The 16,422-nt window shown below is 43.3% G+C and overlaps 1 protein-coding gene across 8 annotated transcripts in view; it reads left to right on the top strand.

The window, feature by feature from the left end:
- Positions 1-16,422, top strand: part of PLCE1 (phospholipase C epsilon 1) — a 321,197-nt gene that overhangs the window by 299,774 nt on the left and 5,001 nt on the right. For 7 of the 8 annotated variants that reach the window (XM_072805985.1, XM_072805984.1, XM_072805983.1 and 4 more), the window contains 6 exons: positions 1,893-2,011; positions 4,405-4,533; positions 7,855-8,064; positions 13,172-13,330; positions 15,176-15,391; positions 15,723-15,913. In XM_072805985.1, coding sequence (XP_072662086.1) covers positions 1,893-2,011; positions 4,405-4,533; positions 7,855-8,064; positions 13,172-13,330; positions 15,176-15,391; positions 15,723-15,908 — 1,019 coding nt within the window. In that variant the 3' untranslated portion in view covers positions 15,909-15,913. Of the gene's footprint in view, positions 1-1,892; positions 2,012-4,404; positions 4,534-7,854; positions 8,065-13,171; positions 13,331-15,175; positions 15,392-15,722; positions 15,933-16,422 lie in introns of all 8 variants that reach the window. The other variant, XM_072805981.1, reaches the window with a different exon arrangement.

Raw genomic sequence — 16,422 nt, 5'->3', positions numbered from 1 at the left:
AAGAAATGATAAAAATTTGAACACTGTTTAAGCACATCTCAACAGAGATTTATCTTTTACATTATCCTACAACCAGAGGTGTTGACAACATCCCGTAAGAGTGCAGCGTCTCCTTCTGCTCATGCAGGGAGGAGTGGTTGTGCTCCTTTTCCCACACACTCCTTCCCAGTAACTCCCGCCGCATCTTGGCATGTTTAAAGCAGGGACTGATGTTAGGAGAGGAGCCCAAGGGGCGCCTGGTAGCTTGGTCAGTAAAGCACAGGACTCTTGTTCTCAGGGTCTTGAGTTTAAGCCCTATGTTGGGTCTGGAGCTTACTTGAAAAAAATTTTTTTGTTTAAGCAGGCAGAGAAGAGCCTGAGAGGAGGGGGGCCCAGGGTGTACTCATCACAGAGGCCGGCCAAAGGTGGAGTTGGACCCACCATGGGGCGGGGGGGGGGGGGGGGGGTGCTGGAGGTGGGTGTTGGGGACAGAGCAGGGGCAGGTGGAGAGTCCTGAGCAAAGGCCAGAGCCAGTGGCCTGATGTGGTTCAGCTTTGCTGTGGCACTCCTGGAACTTTAGCTAGTTGCCCCAGTCAGCACCACTGCATTTGCTCCTCCAGCTTGAAGTGTATCAGAGTTTCCTGGGACTCTTGGTAATAAAATGCAGATTCTAACTCAGAGGATCTGAGGTGGGGCATGAGATTCTGCATTTCTAACAAGGTGCCTGGGATGCTGCCCCTGCTGGTCTACTTTGAGTAGAAGGTTCTAGTACATTCTTCCCACAGCCACACTCCAACTGCCACAAACATGTTACAGGCTCCTACATTTTGTTCTTTTCCTGTTTTTTCTTCTCCATGGTGCAAGTAGTACTTGGGCACTGCCTTCGTCAGCTCAGGCTACTAGAACAGACCAGAGGCTTAAACAGCAAACATTTCTTTTCTCACAGTTCTGCAGGATCGATATCTCCCAAGGCCTCTCTCCCTGGCTTGTAAGACAGCCACCTTTTCGCTGTGTCCTCACATGGCTATACCTTGGTCCCTGTGCATGGCGCCTGGCGTCTCTCTGTCTTTGTGCTAATCTCCTCTTTTTATAAGGACACCAATTAGGCTGGTGTAGGGCTTACCCTAATGACCCATTTTAACTTCCTTAAAGGCCCTAACCCCCTTTAAAAGCTTTACCTCCAGATATAGTCACATTCTGAGGTCCTGAGAGTGAGAGCTTCAACATAAGAATTTTGGGAGGACACAGTTCAGTTCATAACAGCTATTGCAGAAATATGAGAAAGCACAGAGAGGCAAAAAACATTCTTACATACTTTACATGATATACATACATATACATATTATGTAATGGTTGTTTTTTGTTTTGTTTTGTTTTGTTTTGTTTTTTTACCACTCAGTGTTTTGAGCCTGACTAGTTCTCACTTCCTGATTTGGTGGGGGAACAACTTTTCATGTTGACTGCCATGCATCTTCATCACCACTTTTACTGGCTACATGTTATTCCATTTCATACTAAAACATTCACACCATAATTTACTTAGCCAGCCCCCTGTTGGAATATTATCACTAAAAATGTTCTAAAAGGAATATTTGTAAAACAGTGACTATGGGTGACTTGATACAGAAATGATCAGGTCTTCCCAATATATTTTGTTTGAGTGTAGGATTTTCAGTTTGAGTCTGAGTCAGAAATACATGGACAAGTTAGTTACCACTAAGCGATCCAAAACTATCCCCAGGGGCAGCAGTCTGCTGATGAAAGGCCATCTGTTGGCTGCATGCCTGCTGCCACTCCCTGCCCATCTCAAGGCCTGATATCTGCTAGCCATTTATTGACCTTCCTGGGGTATCTTTTGCACAGAGCTCTGGGGTACATGGCTAACAAGCTTCTCCAATTCTGCATTATTCCAGGATATCGACATCTTCAGCTGCGAAACCTCCACAATGAAGTCTTGGAAATCTCTAGTTTATTCATAAACAGCAGAAGGATGGAAGAAAATTCCTCCAGCAGTGCCACGCCAGCCTCTTTGGTAATGAAGTTCCACAGTTTATTTTCAAGGATTGCTATGCTGGGGGTAGGCTTTCTTGTGGCACAGTACCCGGGACATTAGAGTTCTTAATTAGGTAATAATGGAAGTAATAATAACTATAACATCTGGCACTTGTTGATTTCTGTGCACTTTACATCTATACTGACTCGGTTAATCCTCTCAGTAACTTTGAGAAGTAGCTATTGATACCATCTCCATTCTATAGGTGAGGAAGGTCAGAGCCAAGTATATCTGAGGTCACACAACTGTAAACCCAAGTTATTCTAGCGCCAGAGCCCATATTCCTAATGAGTACATGATAGTGCCTGCTGAGGAGGTGAGCCCAAAATAACACCAGGGGGAAGACACTAATTAAGCAAAGCTTGGGGGAGATGCAGAATCGACCCTCTTGGAAATGGGAGGGGAACACCACAGAAAGAGCCACCATTGCAGATTCTCTGCTTTAATAAGTTCCCCATGTAAGTTCTATGCCCACTAAAGTTCAAGAACCATTGGACCAGCACTCACCCCAGTAATGCAAGGTTGTTTACTTAAACAAGTAGCACTGCTTTAATTAACTGGTTGATTCCATTGTCTTGCCCTTTAGAAATGAATTTAAAATGGTGCCCATTGATTACCTCTTTACATATTTGATAACCTGTTCGCTGTTGCATCAATCTTACACTTCATCATAGTGCTAACAACCTGTGGAAAGGCGTCCTGTATGCTCACAAATGGCACTAGCTTGACCACTGCCATGGCCACCTATAAATCCCCCAGCTTTCTTCTCTATTCCTCTTCCCCTCACCTCATCAGTATCTTCTCTCTCTCTCTGTCCTGACCTCATTTCCTTAGGTTCTCTTCCTTTTCCCTTCAGTGTATGGCCAAGGTCGAGAATAGCACCTTGGCCAAGGTGAAGGGAGCACTGCCTCTACATGTGCAGAGGACGGGGAAGCAGGGCCAGGGCTGCCTGGTACCTAAGGGCAAGAATCAGACACTTTCACAAAGCTGAAGCAGGGCTTAGTGCCATATTCTGAGTCCATCACCCTGCATACCGGTTAGCACTGAAGATTCCACACATGCCATGAATGAATCATTGTTCCTCACAACACTTCTGACACCAGATATGCAGGGTCTTTTCTGACACTTATTCAGCTCTGACAGCTGGGTGTCCTACCTTTCAATTTGATTCTGACACAGTCTACCTGGAGTTAGCAACAGATCCCAGAGTTAAAGGCTCAGTCCCACAGGACTGTCCCCACTTCGCATGCCAGTGGCAAGTCCCAGGCTGTCGCTGGTACCGCAGACTGACCAGCTATAAGTTCAAGGTTTTCCACAACCTGTTCCTCAGTTTCAGGAATTTCCTAGAATCATTCACAGAACTCAGAAACATGCTTTACTATTACCAATTTATTATTAAGGATACAACTCAGGAGCAGCCAAGTGGAAGAGATACATGGAAAAGAGGGTACAGAGCCTCCCTGCCCTCTCTGGGTGCACCAGCCACTCAGCATCCCGAAGTGTTCACCAACCCAGAAGCTCTCAATCCCCATCTTTTAGGGGTTCTTATGGAGGCTTTGTCCCCTTTTTGGGGACAGAAATAATAATAAAATAAGATAATAATTCCAGGGCCAGGCATAATGTCTGATTCAGCTCTCCATCAATGAATTTTTATTTTGAATTAATGAGTATATCTTAATATACAAAATGCTCAGAAAGTTATGAGTTACACATCTTCTCAGCTCTTACTAAAACAGAAAAGCTTTTCATAATTGTTTGTGTCCCTGAGCAGTGAGCTCTCAAAGACCATAATATTCTGTTTATCATCTTACCAACCAAAATTCTAACCCAGGATCCTAAACAGAACTTAATAGACACTGTTGAAGGTCAGTTCATAAGTAAGAACTAACATACATTTCAAGTATCATCAGTCTCCTAAGTATGATGGAAAGAGTCCCTATTATTTAAAATAAATTAATATTTTAATGTTATGCAGCTAATATCCTCACTAGACTATTTTTTTAAGATTTTAATAATTTATTCATGAGAGACACAGAGAGAGAGGCAGAGACATAGGCAGAGGAAGAAGCAGGCTCCGTGCAAGGAGCCCAATATGGGACTTGATCCCGGGACTTTGGGATCATGTCCTGAGCCAAAGGCAGACCCTCAATCACTGAGCCACCCAAGTGTCCCTATCCTCACCAGACTATTAAGGAAGATGCAGCATCACCTTTTCAATCACAAATATACGCATCAGGTATAGAAGAATGATTTTCTTTCGCATATATGTGTCCCCTACAGACTTCTAAGAACTAGCACTTCTGTATTGAATATAGCTTAGAAATAACATGAGAATGAGAATGAATGAGAAACCATGCTATCTTCCTTGACAGATGTTTAATACAGAAGAAAGAAAATGTTTGCAGACTCACAGAGTCACAGTGCATGGGGTCCCAGGTCCAGAGCCCTTTACTGTTTTCTCCATAAGTGGAGGCACGAAGGCAAAGCAGCTTCTCCAACAGGTGAGTCCACTAAGCCCATGGTTAGGAGAGTCCAGCATCTAATATATATGGTGTGTGTGTATGTGTGTAAACACATGTGCAAACACAAAAACACACATAAAACACAACGTCCATGTTGGTGATCTACTTTTTGATTATTTGTATGATTCAATACTGAGATCCACCCTAAGAATGACCTGCGAGAACTTAGTACCACTAGATAAGCTAACCTGTAGAAAAGAAATTTTTTTTTAAGTTTTACTTATTTATTCATGATAGACTTGGAGAGAGAGGCAGAGATACAGGCAGAGGGAGAAGCAGGCTCCACGCCAGGAGCCTGACATAGGACTCGATCCCCGGACTCCAGGATCGGGCCCCGGGCCAAAGGCAGGCGCCAAACCGCTGAGCCACCCAAGGATTCCCTAGGAAAGAATTTTTAACCTTTCTTCAAACACATAAAAACACGGGGCTCAGGAAGGGTAAAGATCAGAAGGAGAGGCTCTCCAAACGTGGTAGTCTTTGCTTCTCAGCCTAGACCTGGGCTCCATCTCCCTTTTTAATGAAGAGCTTACTGATCAATCAGAATTTGCACACAAGCTGAATGGAATTTGTTTGAGTTGAATCAACTTTTTAGAGCATCAGGTTGGAGCACATAGCCAAGAAGACATCTTCAGTCTTTATTTAGGTCTTTGTTTGCATGTTGAGCACTGCCCTTATCCCTCTTCCCCTGGCACTTGATCTCAACCCTTGAGATCCTACCCCTCTGGTAGTGCAAAGATGCCAACAGGGCCTAACACAAAAGGATAAGCTGTTCCCCAAAGCCCGCAGCAGCACTGGCCTGAGTACCCTTACATGATACTGCTTCTACATGGGATCCCCCAGAGATCTCTGCGGCTTTCTGTAGGCAGGGCCACTGCCCCACAGGAGGACATGTCAGAGTGAGAAAGCTGGGAACAAAGCAGCATCCAGAGGGAGGCAGCTCCTCAAAAGGAGAGGCAAACCCAAACCCATGTGTGATATCTTTTCTCTTCATACTAGAAACTCCACCCCTGCTTGGCACAGTGACCTAACATCCTTGCAGACTAACCCAGTTCAGAATCCCTTCTCCTCCTTGCAGGTAGACCAAGGGAGCAGTGACCAAAAGGAGTGACCCTTGGGCTCTCTCTGAAGTTAGGGTGTATAATGAAATGTAGTTGGGATTATAGAATGTATGGGGTGGGAGGGGGTCAAGATTAAAAACCAATCAAACAACCATAAGGAACAAGAGAAATAGTTCTGGTTTTTGAGAGGGGGTCTCTATGAACAGGCAACATTTTGCCCCATTTTATTTATTTATTTATTTTTTAATTTATTTATTTATGATAGTCAGAGAGAGAGAGAGAGGCAGAGACACAGGCAGAGGGAGAAGCAGGCTCCATGCACCGGGAGCCCGACGTGGGATTCGATCCCGGGTCTCCAGGATCGCGCGCCCTGGGCCAAAGGCAGGCGCTAAACCGCTGCGCCACCCAGGGATCCCCTGCCCCATTTTATAATTGACCTAAAGTCAGAGGAAACAGCTTAAGTGCCAGATTTCATAGACTAACAGAAGCTCTACCAAGACTTTGCAGTGGGGGGCGGGGGCAATATTCGTTTTGGGGGGCATGTTTTTGTTTTGTTTTTAATTTATTTATTCATGAGAGACACACAGAGAGAGGCAGAGACATAGGCAGAGGGAGAAGCAGGGACCCCGAAGCAGGACTCGATCCCAGGACCCTGGGATCACACCATGAGCCAAAGGCAGATGCTCAACCACTGAGTCACCCAGGCATCCCTTGTTTTTGTTTTTTAAAGCAATCAGGCCATGAACTTCAGTGTCTACTCTCACAAAGTATTGTTGGGGATTTGGAGACTCTATAATGAAAACATTAAGTATGGCAATATGTCCACAGAACACCCATAAAAAGAAGCCGATTACTTTATTGTCACCCCGTGTGAATAATGCCATGGATATCAAGCAGAACTGAGGAGGGGGTGATGCTGCCCTCTCGTTGGGGTGAGGTACCGACTGACCTACTCTCGGAAGCGTCACATCCTGAATTACTCAGTAGTAGTAGCTGTCTTGCCCCCACAGGATCCATAGCCCAGCATCAATTATAGACTGAGGACTGGGGTGAAGGGAGCAGTGTCTTCCTGAGAATCTTCTGCCTCCACCATCCTCAGTTCACTCTGTTCTTCCTCCCAGCCAGACAAAGCAGGGCCAAGTGTTGGCTCTGGTAGTTGCATCATTGGCAGGCAAGGAGCAAAGTGTCTGCCTAACCCAAGTCAGATGGCGGCAGCCTTCTCCATCCCCGCTTGGAGTCCAGCCTTCTGTCCTCACCTGTATGAGGCGAATGTGAAGCAATGCATCAGCCAGAGGAGCCTTAATGTTGGCTAGTGTTGAATAAGTTCTCACGATGTGTCTGTGTCCTGCTTCATAACCAGTGCCTCCATCGTAAAATGAAATTAAGAGAATGTTACTATTACCATTTTATGGATGGGGAAACTGAGTCTCCTGCCCAACGCCCAACAACCAATAAGTATTAAAGGCAAACCCAAGGCCCGGGTCTGTCTGGCCCCAGAGCCTCATCTCAGCCACTCTGTTGGGTCGCCTGGGGTCAGTAGCCAACAAAGAAAACAAGCTTGCAGGCACAGTGTCAAGAGTTAATTGAAAGGAGAATTCCCAGGAACTTAGATCAGATGAGATTAGAAGACAAGTATTTCCAACACAAGAAAAAGAGAGGATGTTGGTAAAATCTGTGCTAGGTTCTTTGCCAGTGGTCCTGTGTTTTAAGATTACAGAGAGCTAAATTCATAGATTGGGAAGCCTAAAGTTCTTAATTCAGTAGGAGCTCTCATTCCAGCTGTGGGAAAAATAGTTATGCTCTCTGGGGATTATGAATAAATTGTGTCGTTGCCCAGAATGAACATAAACAATCCTTGTTGAATATAAGAGAGTTCTGAGGTTTTCCAGGAAGAATTAGGCAACACTACAGAGTAGGTCTCACTTATAAATGGCACATCAAACCTATGTAAACACTGTGAAAATAGGCTTATCTTGTGAGGTTGTGTGTGTGTGGTTGTGTGTGTGTATTTATTCAAGTATAGTTAACATACAGTGTTGTATTGATTTCAGGGGTACAACAATGTAATGATTCAATAATTCTCTACAGTGCTCAGTAACCACCACGATAAATGCACCGTTAATCCCCCTTCACCCATGTCACCCGTCCCACCGCCCAGCTCCCCTCTGGTGACCGTCAGTTTGTTCTCTGTAGAAAACAGGCTTATTTTTGGATTAAAGTTTTGCCTTTGCTTTTTCCTTAGATTCTAACTACTGAACAAGACACCAAACCTATTGTCACAGACTATTTTTTGATGGAAGAAAAATATTTTATATCTAAAGAAAAGAATGAATGCAGGAAACAACCATTTCAGAGAGTCATCGGTCCAGAAGAAGAGATCATGCAGATTTTAAGCAGCTGGTTTCCAGAGGAAGGATATGTTGGCAGGATTGTCTTAAAAACCCAGCAGGAAGTAAGTGTGTCCTACACCATAACAACTCAGTATGTGACTAACCACCTCACCACTAGCTACCCTCTTAATTCGGAATTTCTTGTAATTGAAGTTGCTTTATGTTCTTCCTCTTAAGTAAATGTGCAGAAATGATTTTATTCTTCTGCATGTATCAAGAATGTTCTAAGTTACAGAAATTCAGTCTAAAAATTATCCTTTGTGTAAGAAAGGGAGCAGGAATTCAAAGGATTCCTTTTGCATGCCATCGGGGTAGGTGGGTCCAGGATTTGATTTATGTGCGAAGAGGCATTGTCTGAAGGGTCGTGGTAATGTGTCACGCTAGTCCCATTGGTGTTTTACATTTAGAGATTGGTTTCATGCGTACTAAAGTTTTGGCTAATAAAACGTTCTGTGCTTATAGGTAAAAACAACAGTAGTTCCTTGAAAATATTCTATAACTTCAGAAAAAGAATAATCTTTCAGCCTCAGCCAGAATTAGTAAAAATTAACATTACGTTCACTAACATTCCCGTGGTCACTTCCACAAAGGAAACAATTCTAACATTGTTAGCTCTTGTTGGACTTCGTGGACTTTTTTTCCAGAATAAACTGATGAGAGCCCACTAGCTTACTGCCATTTTTTAAAATGATGTATAAAGTCATTTCCTCAGTGTAGACGGTCATGCCTCATGATATGTCAATAATGAAGGAGTTGGGTCAGTTCAACAATTAGAGTAAACAATATTTATTGAGCACCTAATATGAGCCAAGCCCTCCTCTGGGCACACGATTGCTCCTTTGGGGCATGTAATAGAGCTTGGTTGGCACAACGACCATCAGAGGCCATGATGTTGGGACACAATGGAGATGATAATGAGGCAGTTTTCAGCATCATATGCTACTTTTTTACTGTGTACCTAATTATGAACATGGCCTAACAGCCTCCATGGAGCTACAGCACCTGCTCTGGGAGCCACAACCATTGCCTTTCTTCCTAACCTTGCCCTAGACCATAAAAGGACACTTCATTTAGGCAGAGAAATATAATTGTCTCCCTAACCTCCTCTCCCTCTCAGACATTCACATTGTAAAGACAGGTAACAAGCAGTTCTAATAATTATAGCTTTATGAGAAAATATCAGAGGGCTTACCTGGGCTTTGGAAGCCATCTTCAATTTCTCTCTACATTTTTTCTTATTATTCTTCATTGTCTTGCCTCATTCTCTAGCTACGTGTAAAAAAAACTATTCTCTAAGTAATAATATCAGTAAGTGAATTTTCAAACCATGTAGTTGTGTAATGATTTACAGTGTTTAAAGTTTTCACTCACTGCTTTCAATTGAGGGAATGGAAACCATCTCACACATAAGGAAATGGAGGTTCACAAGGTTAAATCATGATAAGGTAAGACATAGAACTCACATCTCTGGCTTTCCGGTTCCCCACCCTGCACTCCCCATGCTGCTCCTGAGCCAACACTCTTGGGCACTGGTGCCCAGCACTGTGGGGGCAGCAGGAGGCAGCAAGTAGGAGAGAACATGGGCAGGCTGTTTTGAGTGTCATATAGCCAAAAGGGTTGTGGAGGCTAGGAAGCCCATCTCCAACTTAAAATGCACAAGGGGCACCTGAGGTACATTGGGTTAAGCTTCTGACTCTTGGTTTTGGTTCTTGTCATGATCTCAGGGTCCTGGAGTCGAGCTCCACATAGGGCTCCACACTGAGCATGGAGTCTGCTTGTCCCTCTCCCCGCTGGCACTCTCTCTCTCCCTTTCTCTTTCTCTCTATAATAAATAAATTAATTAAATAATTAATTAAAATATTTGAAATGTATATGAAAGGGGTTTCTGGGTGGCTCAGTGAGTTAAGCATCTGCCTTTAGCTCAGGTCATGATCCCAGGGTCTTGGGATGGAGCCACACGTCAGGCACCCTGCTCAGCAGAAAGTCTGCTTCTCCCTCTCAATCTGCCTGTAGCTGCCCCCCTGCTTGTGTTCACTCACTCTCTGCCAAATAAATAAATAGAATCTCTTTTTTTAATAAATAAAATGTATATGAAAACAGGCTGTAGAGACCTGAGGAATAAATATTTAATAAGGGCTGGTGGAAGAGAAACATTCTGAAGAATACAGGGGATAAATTAGAAGGGAAGGCTAACAAGCATTTTCTGATGGGGAAAATACAGTAAGCTCTCCTGCCTTTGTGGGAGGATTTTTTTAAAGATTTTATTTATTTATTTTATTTATTTTATTTATTTATTTATTTATTTATTTATTTATTTGAGAGAGAGAACAGGAGTCGGGGAAGGGGCAGAGGGAAAAGCAGACTCCCCACTGAGCAGGGAGCCTGATTCGGGACTTGATCCCAAGACCTCAGGATCATGACCTAAGCCAAAGGCAGGCACTTATCCAACTGAGCCATTCAGGCGTGGGGAGGTTTTTGAAGTGACTGACATGTTCCTGCTAAGATAACAAATCACATTTAAAGTGTTTAGGTTGGGACGCCTGGGTGGTTCAGTCGTTGAGCATCTGCCTTCAGCTCAGGGTGTGATCCCGGAGTCCTGGGATCGAGTCCCACATCAGGTTTCCCTGCATGGAGCCTGCTTCTCCGTCTGCCTGTGTCTCTGACTCTGTCTCTCTGTGTCTCTCTTGAATAAATAAAATCTTAAAAAAAAATAAAGTGTTTAGGTTGACCTGGTACATAGTGACACACACAGGTACATATTTGCTGACTGAATACATGAATTCAGCAGTTATTGAATGAGCAGATACTAGCATAGTCGATAGGTCTGAGCTATAAGTATTTCCACTTATTGCATTCTGTGGAACTCGTGAGATAAAAGTAGTTTGCCCACATATTCAAAGTCCCCAAACTGCTATGACCTCTGATCTCTTCTGCCCGCCTGCCTGCCCGCCTTGTATAGTTGTCTCGCCTCCTAGGCTCTCAGGTGGTCAGGATCACATCTTCCTGCCGTCAGTATGCCCTCCTGTGACACCTCCTGGATGTGAAATCAGACAGACCTGGCTCTGCCACAAATTAGATGGCCTTGACAGCTTGTTTAACTTCTGTAAACCTCTGTTCCCTAACCTGTAAATCTGTAATAGAAACTACTTTACCTGATTAAAAAAGATAAACATGAGACTCATGCCAAACATATAGACCATATGTAGAAAAATGTTTAGTAAGCCTAAAGAGCTTCAAGAGAAGGCTGTTGTTCTGGCCATAGAAGCTGTGCCTTCTAATGCGGCAGAGAACTCCTTGCAAACAAATAAGTTCTGAGGGAGGTTCCAAGGAGCTCTCTTGAAAGTCATGCTTATTGCATAGTTATTGAGGTATTTTATGTGTCTATTAGAACCTTTTTTGGTTTTTTTATGCTTGCTTGCTTCGTGGTTTTCAAGATACAGATTATAAATTGTCAGATGAATTACCACCCAACCCCACTCTCCAACTGATTAAATATATTATGATCAACACAGGGACATATTACACAGCTAAGTCTCTAGGAACTGACACGAAATGAGCACCACAATCTTTTAAGTAGGGACAAAAAACAAGTTGCAGAACATTATGTGAAGTTAATATAATATAGACAGTAACTCCCCCCTCCCCAACACCAGTAATATAACAAATGGGGTCCAGAAACATCAGTCATGAAAACTGCAGAGACCATGACTGCAAGATTAAAGAAATGATTGGGGTGAGCCTGTGGGCTGATTGACAAGCTCCAGGAACCAGTCCTTTCTGGTCCTTGCTGTGGTTTGGCGCCACCTGGTGACGATATCCATTCTGACTTTTATATCCATGAGGACAATTCTGGGTCCCTAAGGCTGGTTGGAACCTCCAGAATAGTGACAGCAATTCTTGGATTTCTCTGGTTTGTTAGCACCATTTCAGTGGCTTGATCTGAGGACATTAGGCTAGGAAACTGTTGAAGATCAAAGGACCTTCCTGCTAAATGCTCACTTCCGGAGATGGGGTTGTCCCTCCCTCCTTTAGACCTCCCCCTTGCAGAAGCTAACCTACCCTTCATTTGAGACTAGAGCTAACAACAAACAGGAGCTATTTGGTGATTATATTATATCTAAATTCACACAATTCCAGGGCTTCATTGTATATACGTGTTCACATACACAGAAATACATATATCCATAGCAGATGTTTAGAAGTATATATGACCTAACAACAGTGGTTTTTTTGTAGAGAAGACGAGAGGAGTGAAAAAGCTGATAATAGGGAAAGTATGGCTTTTTATCAATATATTTCTATACTGCTTGAAATAATTTTAATAAGGTACATGTCTATAGATACATCTAAATATACTTAAAGTTACATGTGTAAAATTTACTGAAAGCCAGTTCACCAAAGCCAATTAACCTGATGATCAATTGTCTTAATTATTGAGAATTTTGTCAATATTCGTTTCAGGGTATCCTACCTCCAGCCATTGTTTCAGCCTTTTCACCACTGGTTCTTTTCTTCCAGCCTGGCTGAGGGGCAGTTTGCATGTTTCATTGTTCAGATATCTAGCATTTCTTAAATGTGTAGGGAATGGATGGGCTTTCTCTTAAATATAATTTACTCTGTTCTTATTTGGCTCTTGGTAATTGGCAATTTGGTACATTGTCCTTTTACAAATATATCTCCAGTTGACTTGGACCCAAAATCTACAGGTAGTAGGAGTAGGTGTACTGGCTTATTGTGAGCCAGACCTTAGCAGTCTGTCAACATCAGCAGAAATACCTACATTGGGACCCCTGGGTGGCTCAGTGGTTGAGCTTCTGCCTTCAGCTCAGGTCGTGATCCCAGGGTCCTGGGATTGAGTCCCGCATTGGGTTTCCCACGGGGAGCCTGCTTCTTCCTCTGCCTGTGTCTCTGCCTCTCTCTCTGTCTCTTATGAATAAATAAATAAAATCTTTAAGAAAAAAAGAAAAATACCTACATTACTTTCTTTCCCTCAGAAGACATGGGTATTCCTGTGGAATCATTTATGAACTATTAAAGTATATGAAATAGAAAGCTGAGAAATGGTTTCTACATTGCCCAGATACAGCTCACGTTTCCACTGTGGGTTTTTCTTTCTTGCTGTACATCCTCTTACCATTTACTCATACTTTTCTTCTTTTTTAAACACAGAACCTAGAAGAGAGAAGCATTGTTCAAGATGAGAAAGAGGTGATCTTGAGCTCGGAGGAGGAGAGCTTCTTTGTCCAAGTGCATGACGTTTCTCCAGAGCAACCTCGGACGGTCATCAAAGCGCCCCGTGTCAGCACCGCTCAGGATGTCATTCAACAGGTGAAAGCCTCCCCCTTGCTTGTCTCAGTCTGCTCATCAGTGTAAATCACTGGGACAAATCAGACGTCAGCTTGTCTTATGAATGAAGTTCTAGAACAATGGAGAAATGAAAAGGGAGAGTGTGTCTCTAGGTTGGGATACTAGTTCATTCCTTTAACAGACACTGGCCTAGTATCTGTTGGGAGTCCGGCTCTCTTTGGAAGGGTTGATAACAGATTTAAGAGGGGACTCCACAGAGTAGTAATTTCATCATCTCAGAAATGCTTAAGCCAGGCCCTGGTGACTGTTTCTTAAAGATCTTACAGAGGACATCCTGGAGGCCTTCTCTGGCCCTCTCGCTCCTCTAAGTCATGCTTCTTGGCATAGATGGTTTCAAAAAACTGTATCTCCTTTCTTCAAGCCTCGTAATGCTTTGTGTTTATTAAATGCCCATTTGAGAAGTAGTAAAGCTAATGGTTCATGGCACAGACTCTAGATCAGATAGCTCCAGGATCAAATCCCAGCTCTATTTCCTAGGGCCTCAGTTACAGTGGTGTGCTGGGAAACCAGCTCTCCTAAAGAAAAAGAAAAAAGAAAAAGAAAAAGAAAAAAAAAAAAAAAAAAAGCCCTATTTGATTTTTAGTATTTTGCCAATTTCCCTTCCTTCCTTCCTTCCTTCCTTCCTTCCTTCCTTCCTTCCTTCCTTCCTTCCTTCTTTTCTTTCTTTCTTTCTTTTTTTTCTTTCTTTCTTTCTTTTTCTTTTTTTTTATTTTTTTGATTTTATTTATTTGAGAGAGGGAGAGAGAGAGCCTGAGCATGAGAGGGGGGTAGGGGGATGCAGAGGGAGAGGGAGAAGCTGACTCCCTGCTGAGCAGGGAGCTTGATGTGGCCAATCCTGAGACTCCAGGATCAGGACCTGAGCTGAAGGCAGACGCTCAATGGACAGAGGCATCCAGGCGCCCCTAGTATTTGCCAATTTCTGTTGCATGGATACTGCAGCATGTCTGATTTTATGGCCTGTTCAAGTTGGTTCCAGCACACTATATTATATACTGGGTGGTAAGCTACTGCATCGGTAACATGGAGATAGTATAACAGTACTTTCCACACAGAGTTGATGTGAAGATTAAATCAGTAAATATACATAAGGCGTTCAATGTCTAGCACCTGGTAAGCACTATTTAAGTGCTATTTGCTATTACTACATGATCAGGTGGTTAATATTTTCCTCCTTAATAGAGTTTGACTCTAAGAGAGACTAGACATGTTTGTTTGTTTCCTTTATCTCCCAAAGTATAGTACGTATCTGGAACACAGAAGGCCCTCACTAAACATTTGATGAACAAGTAAATGTATAAATGAAAGATGATCTTGTACTAAATGGGAAGTGAGACCAGGCAAATTACAAAAATGCCTTCCACATCCAAGACCCTGTGACAAGGAGGCAGCTTGCTAGGACAGAGAGGCTCCCAAGGGTCAGGACTCTGTCCTTCATGGTCTCTGTGACCTTCATGTCCATGAGGCTTGGTGCATGTAGCAAGTCCAGTAGAAGTCCTTACTCTGTTACTCAGTAGCTGTGCATTCTCTGGAATCTGCTTAACCTCCATACATTTAAGTTTTCTTGTCCAAAAATGGGGTAATATGTAAATCAGGGTCTGTTGTGAAGCTTCATCAGGTAACATGGGAAAGCATATTATACGCAACAACCACACAAATGTCAAATGAGGGATGGGACGATACAATCTGAAAGTTCCCCTCCTTCTCTAAAAATTGGTGACATGTTCCCACCTTAGAGTTTCATTTGGAATGGATGCAGGTGCTGGAGATGATGTGTCAGTATCCAGTTGACCATCACTTATCTTTCAGACCTTATGCAAAGCCAAATATTCCTATAGCATCCTGAGTAACCCCAACCCGAGTGACTATGTGCTTCTGGAAGAGGTGGTGAAAGATGCTACCAAGAAGTCCTCCACCCCAAAGTCCTCCCAGCGGGTCCTTTTGGACCAAGAGTGTGTGTTTCAAGCCCAGAGCAAGTGGAAAGGTGCTGGAAAATTCATCCTCAGGCTAAAGGAGCAGGTGCAGGTAAAGTTCAAAGCTCTCTTGCTCTCTCCACAAAGGATCTGATGTTCATAACTATGTGGTAATCAAATCTGGGAACTCGTGAAATCTAGGAGAAAGTTTCAAAGTCAAGGAATATTGTTGGGAGAAAACTGTTTGGCTTTGTTTTTACTACATGAAGAGAAATGTGTGCTCCCTGCTGTGGTTAAGCAGTCCTGAGACGGGATTCCCACAGCACTTCTTCCCAAAGCTCTCCTGAGAGAGGAAGAAGAAAGGGCTCCATGATAGCTTGTTAGGTGATTGAGGATCCTGGCTTTTACCTTATACCCATGGAAAGTTTTTTTTTTTTCCACAGGCATCCCGAGAAGATAAAAGAAAAGGCATTTCTTTCGCAAGTGAATTCAAGAAGTTCACCAAATCAACTAAACAGCCCCGAGGACTCACATCTTCTCAGGTCTTGGCCTCAGAAAGTGTCCAAAACAAGGAGGAGAAGCCCACGGGCAGCTTGTCCTCCAGTGACACCACAGACTCCCGACAATAACCAAGGTTGGCATGTTTTACCCAGGTAGACTGAGTCATTGCACCATTTTGAAATAGGGGCCCATCTATACTACTGTACAAGGCAGCAGGCCCAGAGGAGGATGTCCCCTGAAGTCAGATGGGAATTGTACCAAAAAGCAGGAAAAGGGCTCTGAAGATCCATGTACTTTTAGCATTTATCATTTTAGACCACTTGTAGATAACTAAACAAAGGCCCCGAGAGGACAACTTGCCCAAACTACATCAGCCTCATTTTTGTTCAGACCTGGAACTGCCTTAATTATCTGTCACTAATACAGATATTCTTGAAGGACTGTTGTGGGTCATTCAACTCTCATGCCCTTGCATTTCTAGTTTCATGCTGTCCATTTTGAGGTTTGATTTAGCCACAATGACCTCACCTTGGTCTGCCTCAATTAAAAAATAAAAATCTGGCATTCAAGATCTTATGGTTAGAAAGAAAGCAAAATTGCCTAACAGCCTCTATCTGGAAACGGCAGTAAAGTCAGCCTTTG

The sequence above is a fragment of the Canis lupus genome, chromosome 29 (assembly GCF_048164855.1).
Source record: "Canis lupus baileyi chromosome 29, mCanLup2.hap1, whole genome shotgun sequence".
Lineage (NCBI taxonomy): Eukaryota > Metazoa > Chordata > Mammalia > Carnivora > Canidae > Canis > Canis lupus.
The sequence above is the reverse complement of the archived record's forward strand: the minus strand, read 5'-3'. Positions and strand labels throughout refer to the sequence as shown.